This window comes from Hyla sarda, chromosome 8 (assembly GCF_029499605.1).
Source record: "Hyla sarda isolate aHylSar1 chromosome 8, aHylSar1.hap1, whole genome shotgun sequence".
Taxonomy (NCBI): Eukaryota; Metazoa; Chordata; class Amphibia; order Anura; family Hylidae; genus Hyla; species Hyla sarda.
Genome location: NC_079196.1, coordinates 73,319,008 through 73,328,555, shown reverse-complemented (window position 1 = coordinate 73,328,555; position 9,548 = coordinate 73,319,008). Strand labels below are relative to the sequence as shown.

General features: G+C 43.7%; 1 protein-coding gene across 1 annotated transcript; it reads right to left on the bottom strand.

Moving 5' to 3' along the window:
- Positions 1-809: 809 nt before the first annotated feature.
- LOC130285283 (uncharacterized) lies at positions 810-9,308 on the bottom strand. The gene is made up of 3 exons (XM_056536641.1): positions 9,164-9,308; positions 3,919-5,091; positions 810-865 (listed from the first exon to the last, which is right to left on the bottom strand). Exons 1-3 carry the CDS (start codon positions 9,306-9,308, stop codon positions 855-857), a joined length of 1,329 nt encoding a protein of 442 aa, XP_056392616.1. The 3' UTR covers positions 810-854.
- Positions 9,309-9,548: the final 240 nt, after the last annotated feature.

The following is a 9,548-nucleotide window of genomic DNA, read 5'->3' as shown; positions in this document are numbered from 1 at the left end:
AACCCCCTCCCCCCCTGGCTCTACCGTGCACGCCTTCTCTACCTCCACGGCACTGCTCACATAGCTAGAAGTGCTGGAGCAGCAGTGTGCGCCGAACAAAACTCTGCACAATAGTAAAATTATAAATATTTATAAAGTACACAGAGGGTAGATTCTCAAAGAATTTTGCGGCACAAAAAAATCAATTTTGCGCCAAAATTTTGGCGCAAAAAATATTGAACACATTTCAAAGAGCTTTGTGCCGCGGTTTACACCGTTCACGTCAGTTTTGTAAAAGTGGGTGTGTCCACGTATATTTTCTGCTTTACATGATGGGCACTAGGTCTTCTCCAGGAAACTATAGACCGGTAAGTCTAACGTGCATTGTGGGTAAATTGTTTGAAGGATTTATACGGGATTACATACAGGAATACATAGGGGATAATTGGGAATTTTCCTATCCATTGTGACGGAAAATTTGGATTTTAATAAAGACAAAACGCGAGTATTATGCTTATATGACTTCTTTACTGACACAGCAGCAACCATATATTGTATATAATAAAAGAAAAAACATTTTACATATGTAATGCATATAACCATGAAACCTAGGACGTAACCTAGTATGCTATATGGATCATCCAATCAGTCCACAGCCCAGGTAATAAAGGTAATCCACACACAGGTATCTTCCTCTTCTTTGCTGTGAACTGGATAATCTGTAGAAGAACTACCTTAGACACGAAAGATAGAACTGAAGACGATGAACATGAAAACTTCTGAAAACAACGAGGGAACGAAGTTCGGAGGCGTTGAAGACGTAGTCTCCTCAAATCCACCATACGAAGAGGTTGCAGATGAAGAATACTGATGGGTTATTGTTGCACTATCGGAAATAAAGAACAAAATAGTTATAGGGATGGGTGTATTACAAAAAGGGAGGGATAATACTCGCGTTTTGTCTTTATTAAAATCCAAATTTTCCGTCACAATGGATAGGAAAATTCCCAATTTTAAGGCAAGACAAAACGCTCCTATTATGCTAGTTTAAAGCTAGATATAAAATACAATCATGTGTCTAAAAACATATAAAATATGCATGATAATAACATTATAATAATACCATAGAAACATGAGATTCGGGTCTGAAATAAAAAGTTTTAAAAGTAGACTCGGAGGACCAATTGGCAGCTTTTAGTAAATCTGAAAGGGATGCTCCTGATTGAAAAATTTTTGTAGATACTGCTCCCCTAGTAGAATGAGCACCAAATTTGGTGATGTCAATACCCGCCATTTGCATGGTCTGTCTAACCCATCTAGCAAGTGTGGTTGAGGTAACTGGAGCGTGGGGTTTACAAAAAGAGATAAGTAATTGAGATGAAGAAGAAAGTCTAAGAGATTCCGTTTTAGATTCGTAAGAGTGCAGACAACGGACAACGCATAGTTTATCTTGATATGGAAAAGAGGGGTAGAACACAGATTGAAGGTTGGTTTTTGTACGACGAAAAATAGAGAAAAGAACCCCTTGAGGAGTAAATTGTCTACGTGTTATGTCTAAAGCACGAACGTCGGAAATGCGTTTGATTGAGATAAGGCAAAGGAGAACTGTTAATTTGAAAGATAGGAGTTTAAGAGAAAGAGAATCATTATCCTCCCAGGTGGTGAACATTTGTAGGATAAGATTGACATCCCAAGTTGTTGAATATTTGGGTAAAGATGGACGTCTGAATCGAATACCCTTAAGTAATTGGCATACTAAAGGATGTTTGCCAATAGGGATGGAGTCAATAGGTGGGTGATTTGATGAGATAGCAGAACGGTAGAGATTTATCGTTCTGTAAGCTTTACCCTCATCAAATGAAAAAGAAAGAAAATTCAAGATATTGGGAATAGATGCATGTAAGGGATCCACATCCCGTTGATTGCACCAACGAATCCATAATCCCCAGGCTGATCTGTAAGCCTTTCTGGTACCCAGGGCCCAGGCATCTGATAATATGTCTCTAGTTGATTGAGAAAATTGGAAGTCAGGTCTGTTTGGCCTGATATCAACCAGGCAACCAGAGGTAGTTGGTTGGATAAGATCAAAGGATGAAAGTTCCCTTGAGGGTCTAGGAGAAGATGAGGGAAAGCTGGTAGAAGACGAGGAAAGTCGATGAGGAGACTTAAAATTTGAGGATACCAGGATTGAGTTGGCCATAGAGGTGTAACTAACACCAGGGTGATTTTCTGAATCAAAACATGAAATAGAACCCGAGGGATAAGGTTGAAAGGTGGAAAGGCGTAGAGGATCTTCCTCGGCCAAGATTGAAGGAAAGCGTCCACTCCCAGCGCTTCTGGGTCCGGACGCCAACTAAAAAATTGAGGAAGTTGGGTGTTGAGTCGTGATGCAAAGAGATCCAGATGTAAAGGACCCCATAAAGAATTGATCCTCTGAAAGACTGGGGGATGAAGTCTCCAGTCGCTGTTGTCTGTAAGATAACGAGAATACCAGTCCGCTATGGAATTGGAAATCCCTGGTATATATTCTGCCTTCAGGACAATATTTTTGTCCAAGCAGAAATGCCAAAAATCTTTGACAAAATCTGCAAGCATTTTGGAATTCGTGCCTCCCAGATGATTGATGTATTGGACAGCAGATATGTTGTCCATCCGAAGGAGGATGCAACAATTTGAGGAATTCTTTGCAAAGCTCTTTAAAGCAAAGAAACCTGCCAGGAGTTCCAGGCAATTTATGTGTAGAGTAGATTCCGAGGGAGACCATTTCCCTCCGGTCGAAAGAGGTCCACAATGAGCGCCCCATCCAGAAAGACTCGCATCGGATTCTATGATTAAATCCGGATTTGGATGGAAGATCGCTTTTCCGTTCCAGGATTCTATGTGGACGAGCCACCAGAGAAGTTCCTCTCTGGCTTCGGAAGATAGACGGATGTCGTCTGAATAACCCAGCCCCTCTCTTAGATGGTGAATTTTCAACCGTTGAAGCGCTCTGTAGTGGAGGGGGGCTGGAAATATAGCTTGAATGGAAGCAGCCAGAAGACCCACTATGTGGGCTATCGTTCTCAGGGAGATCAAGTCCTTGCGAAGAACTTGACGAATCTCCTTCCTGATAGTCTTTAATTTCCTGGATGGAAGACTTAAGGTAGTTGATTGGGTGTTGATCAGAAAACCCAGAAATTCGATTTCTTGTGATGGGATAAGAACTGATTTTTCGAAGTTTATGAGGAAACCCAAATGGGTTAAGAGAGACATAGTCCAATCCGTGTGAAGAGATAGAAGTTCCTTGGATTGAGCCATAAGAAGAATGTCGTCGAGGTATATTATAAGGCGAACCCCGCGACCTCTGAGTAATGCAATCACCGGTTTGAGAAGTTTTGTGAAGCACCAAGGTGCTGATGATAGGCCGAATGGGAGGCAAGTGAACTGCCACCTTTGGTTGTTCCATAGGAACTGAAGGAAAATTTGGGATGAAGGATGGATTGGAACCGTAAGGTAAGCGTCCTTCAGATCTATTTTGGCGAGCCAATCGTCTTTCATTAAAATATCTCTTAGGAGGTGAATTCCCTCCATCTTGAAATGACGATATACAACCAGGTTGTTGAGGGATTTCAGATTGATGACCGGTCTGTGACCGCCATCTTTCTTTTTGACTAAAAAGAGATTGCTGAGATAACCTGTAGAATGATAGGGGATTGGAGTGATTGCGCTTTTTGAGAGGAGATCTTTGATTTCTAGATCTATGAGTTCTTTGTCTGTCATGGAGAATTGGATCGGGTGAGGGAGAGACATTTGAATTGGGGGCGAAACAAATTCTATTTGATAACCCCTGACTGTGTTTAGAATCCAGGAGTCTGATGTAATCATACTCCAATTTGTTAAAAAATGTAGGAGTCTCCCTCCTAATGGGATATGAAGGGAAGAACACTGGACATGTCTTACCTGAAGATGGTCTGGATCGTGGGTAACCCCGTTGTCCTCGTGCGCGCCAAGGTCTGCCCCTGTATGGGAAGAATGGTGTCGGGGTGGGTGTAGTGAAGGAGGGTTGTGGTGGGTTATATGTGGTTCTATATTGGGGTCTATACTGAGTTGAGCGGCTGGAAGAGCGGCCCCTGCCTCTTCCAGCCTTTCCAAAAATCTTCTGAGAGAAGACCTTCTTCATAGAGACCTGTGCCTTACTTAAAGACGAAAACAGGCCCACGTATTTGTTCATTTCTTTTATGAACTCGTCTCCAAAGAGTAATCCTTTAGTAGGATTAGGTGGCTCCGTAGAGGCCAAATTGGTCAACTGCGGGTCTATTTTCATTAGAATAGACCTCTTTCTCTCTGTAGAGAGAGCGGCATTGGCATTGCCGAATAAGCATATGGCTCTTTGAGCCCATCCCTTCAGAGTTTCGGTATCCACCGAAGTATTTGAGTTAGAAGCCAGTTCTGCCAAATTGAGAATTTTGGTTAATGGACCTAGCAGGTCCATAAGTTTGTCCTGGCAAGCCTTGAAGCTGCGGTCGATCCCTTTCTTTGGATTCTTTCCCGTCTTAAATAAAAATTTATTGAGTAAAGGGTCCAACTCGGGGGTGGCCGAAGAATTATGCGGGAGAGATGGGCGGGGGCACTCTGACTTTAATTTGCTCCTAGAAGCCTTGTCCAGAGATTTAAATACCCACATAGCCAGATATTCAGCTACCTTAGGTTCAGGTAACAATTCCCCTGACCGAGGGTGATAAATCAATGAGGGATCGAAAAAGGGGTCATTAGAATCACCTGTTTTGGTGTCGTCCTGCAGAGCAGGGTCGTCATGGTCTGAGCCACCTTCCTCAGAGATATATAAAATATCGTCCACATCCTCAATGTCTGAGTGATCAGAATCTTCAGATGAGGACTCTCTAAAGGAGTCTGGTTTGGATCTAAAGTCCACTTTTTTCCGTTTAGAGGAGTGAGCCTCTTCTAGGGTGGAAGAAGTATTATCTGACTGGTTAATTCCCCTTATAGGGACGGAGTCATTTGCCTGTGATTTGGAGGGGGTATGAGATTCTAAAGTGTATCTAGTAGGTTTGGAATAAGGATCAACAGACAAATGTCGTCTCTTTGATTTGGACTTTCCAGGTCCTTTAACCCCTTAAGGACAATGGACGTACTCCTACGCCCCCGTTTCCGAGTCCTTAAGGACCGAGGACGTAGGAGTACGTCCTGTCCTTTCCCGGCCCCCTGCCGCTAGCCGGAGGGGAGCCGGTGCCCGATGCCTGCTGAAATCGTTCAGCAGGCATCGCGGCATATCGCCCAGGGGGGTCATTATGCCCCCCCATGTCGGCGATGGCCGCAGATCGCTGGACAATTCAGTCCAGCGATCTGCGGCGATTCCGGGTCAATCGGGTCTCCAGTGACCCGGTGACCCGGAATTACTGGCTGATTGGGGCCGTCAGAGACGGCCCCGAACAGCCAGAGCCTGCAGGGGTGAGGTGGCACTGGTGCCACCTCACGATCGCCCTGATTCGTCGGCCGGATTACCGGCCGACCAATCAGGGCGCCTGCTGCGGGTGTCACTCCCGCACCCGCTCCGCCCCTCTTCCGGAGGACGTGAGCGGGTGCGGGACGTGCACCCCAGGTGCTGGGGACCCCGATCCCCGGCGTTAATGTTGGGATCGGGGCCCCAGGAGCGACGACGGCGGCGGCAGCGGGACTGACCTGTGCGGCGATCAAGCAGCAGCAGGAGGTGAGTGACAGCCTCCTGCTGTTGCTTAGCAACAGCTCCCAGCATGCAAAAAGGGCATGCTGGGAGCTGTAGTTATGCAACAGGAGGAGGCAGACCACCACAACTCCCAGCATGCACTTATGGGCATGCTGGGACTTATGGTTTTGCAACAGCTGGAGGCACATTCTTTCTATGGAAAAATGTACCTTCAGCTGTTGTGTAACTACAACTCCCAGCTTGCACAAACAGCTTAAGTGCATGCTGGGAGTTGTAGTGGTGCATCTGGTGGTTGCATAACTACAACTCCCAGCATGCCCGTTGGCTGTCGGTGACTGCTGAGAGTTGTAGTTTTGCAACAGCTGAAGGCACACTGAGTTAAGTAGCAAACCAGTGTGTCTCCAGCTGTTGCATAACTACAGTCCCCAGCATCCCCAGCCAAAGTAGTATGCCTCCCGCTGTTGCATAACTACAACACCCAGCATGCCCTTCCGCTGTCCGTACATGCTGGGGGTTGTAGCTTTTGCAACAGCTGAAGGCACACTGGTTGCAAAAGACTGAGTTTGTTGCCAAACTCGGTGTTTCACAACCTGTGTGTCTCCAGCTGTTGCAAAACTAAACTCCCAGCATGCACTGATAGACCGTACATGCTGGGAGTTGTAGTTTTGCAACAGCTGGATGTCCCCCCCCCCCCAATGTGAATGTACAGGGTACACTCACATGGGCGGAGGATTACAGTAAGTATCCGGCTGCAAGTTTGAGCTGCAGCAAATTTTCTGCTGCAGCTCAAGCTGCCAGCGAGAAACTACTGTGAACCCCCGCCCGTGTGACTGTACCCTAAAAACACTACACTAACACACAATAAAATAAAAAGTAAAAAAACACTACATATACACATACCCCTACAATAAAAATGAAAAACGTCTGGTACGCCACCGTTTCCAAAACGGAGCCTCCAGCTGTTGCAAAACTACAACTCCCAACATGCACTGATAGACCGTACATGCTGGGAGTTGTAGTTTTGCAACAGCTGGATGTTCCCCCCCCCCCCCCCCCCCCCAATGTGAATGTACAGGGTACACTCACATGGGCGGAGGATTACAGTAAGTATCCGGCTGCAAGTTTGAGCTGAGGCAAATTTTCTGCCGCTGCTCAAACTGCCAGCGAGAAACTACTGTGAACCCCCCGCCCGTGCGACTGTACCCTAAAAACACTACACTACCACAAAAAATAAAATAAAAAGTAAAAAACACTACATATACACATACCCCTACACAGCCCCCCTCCCCTCCCCAATAAAAATGAAAAACGTCTGGTACGCCACTGTTTCCAAAACGGAGCCTCCAGCTGTTGCAAAACAACTACTCCCAGTATTACCAGATAGCCACTGACTGTCCAGGCATGCTGGGACTTTTACAACAGCTGGAGGCACCCTATTTGGGAATCACTGGCGTAGAATACCCCTATGTCCACCCCTATGCAATCCCTAATTTAGGCCTCAAATGCGCATGGCGCTCTCACTTTGGAGCCCTGTCGTATTTCAAGGCAACAGTTTAGGGTCACATATGGGGTATCGCCGTACTCGGGAGAAATTGTGTTACAAATTATGGGGGGTATTTTCTGCTATTACCCTTTTTAAAAATCTAAAATTTTTGGGAAACCAACATTTTAGGTAAAAATTTTTTTTTTTTTTTTACATATGCAAAAGTTGTGAATCACCTGTGGGGTATTAAGGTTCACATTACCCCTTGTTACGTTCCCCGAGGGGTCTAGTTTCCAAAATGGTATGCCATGTGTTTTTTTTTGCTGTCCTGGCACCATAGGGGCTTCCTAAATGCGGCATGCCCCCAGAGCAAAATTTGCTTTCAAAAAGCCAAATGTGACTCCTTCTCTTCTGAGACCTGTAGTGCGCCAGCAGAGCACTTCTCACCCCCATATGGGGTGTTTTCTGAAGCGGGAGAAATTGGGCTTCAAATTTTGGGGGGTATTTTCTGCTATTACCCTTTTTAAAAATGTAAAAATTTTGGGAAACCAAGCATTTTAGGTAAGAATTTTTTTTTTTTTTTTAACAGATGCAAAAGTCGTGAAACACCTGTAGGGTATTAAGGTTCACTTTACCCCTTTTTACATTCCCCGAGGGGTCTGGTTTCCAAAATGGTATGCCATGTGGGTTTTTTTTGCGGTTCTGGCACCATAGGGGCTTCCTAAATGCGGCATGCCCCCAGAGCAAAATTTGCTTTCAAAAAGCCAAATGTGACTCCTTCTCTTCTGAGACCTGTAGTGCGCCAGCAGAGCACTTTTCACCCCCATATGGGGTGTTTTCTGAATCGGGAGAAATTGGGCTTCAAATTTTGGGGGGTATTTTCTGCTATTATCCTTTTTAAAAATGTAACATTTTTGGGAAACCAAGCATTTTAGGTAAAACATTTTTTTTTATTTTTTACATATGCAAAAGTCGTGAATCACCTGTGGGGTATTAAGGTTCACTTTACCCCTTGTTATGTTCCCCGAGGGGTATAGTTTCCAAAATGGTATGCCATGTGTTTTTTTTTTGCTGTCCTGGCACCATAGGGGCTTACTAAAGGTGACATGCCCCCCAAAAACCATTTGTCGCTCCTTCCCTTCTGAGCCCTCTACTGCGCCCGCTGAACAATTAACATAGACATATGAGATATGTCCTTACTCGAGAGAAATTGGGCTACAAATACAAGTAAAAATTTTCTCCTTTTTACCCCTTGCAAAAATTCAAAAATTGGGTTTACAAGAACATGCGAGTGTAAAAAATGAAGATTGTGAATTTTCTCCTTCACTTTTCTGCTATTCCTGTGAAACACCTAAAGGGTTAATACACTTATTGAATGTCATTTTGAATACTTTGGGTGGTGTAGTTTTTATAATGGGGTCATTTATGGGGTATTTCTAATATGAAGACCCTTCAAATCCACTTCAAACCTGAACTGGTCCATGAAAAATAGGGAGTTTGAAAATTTTGTGAAAAATTTCCAAATTGCTGCTGAACTTTGAAGCCCTCTGGTGTCTTCCAAAAGTAAAAACTCATAAATTTTATGATGCAAACATAAAGTAGACATATTGTATATGTGAACCCAAAAATGTTTTATTTTGAATATCCATTTTCCTTACAATCAGAGAGCTTCAAAGTTAGAAAAATGCAAAATTTTCATTTTTTTCATCAAATTTTGGGATTTTTCACCAAGAAAGGATGCAAGTTACCATAAAATTTTACAACTAAGTTAAAGTAGAATATGTCACGAAAAAACAATCTCGGAATCAGAATGATAACTAAAAGCATTCCAGAGTTATTAATGTTTAAAGTGACAGTGGTCAGAATTGCAAAAAACGCTCTGGTCCTTAAGGTGTAAAATGGCCTGGTCCTTAAGGGGTTAAAGCCCTTAGCCAGTTCAGAGACTGATTCTTTGGGCGACCAGTATTGGTCAGATGGAGTTCGGGGTGGTAAATCTGAGGGGTTTTGAAGGGTGGCACGTGCCAAAACCAGGTTCATGGATTTTGTGATTGTGTCTTGTAAGGTGACAATCGCTGCTTGAACCGATTTGGACACAGATGCGTCCACCATTGTTTGAATACGATCCTGTGAAGGATCAGATACAGTTTTATTTTCCTCAGACATGTTGAGAATAAAGAGAATGTAGGTATACAATGAGAGAAATATACTGTGAGAAAGGGTGAAGGAAAAAACAATAATGTTGAATAATATCCACCAGTATATTAATTAATTAAATAAATAATTATCAAGCAGTTGTAAATTGAGAAAAAATTAATTAACTAATATATACGTATGCCCATATGTATATATACCTATATACAAACCTACACACATACATACATATATACACTTGTATTTATGGCA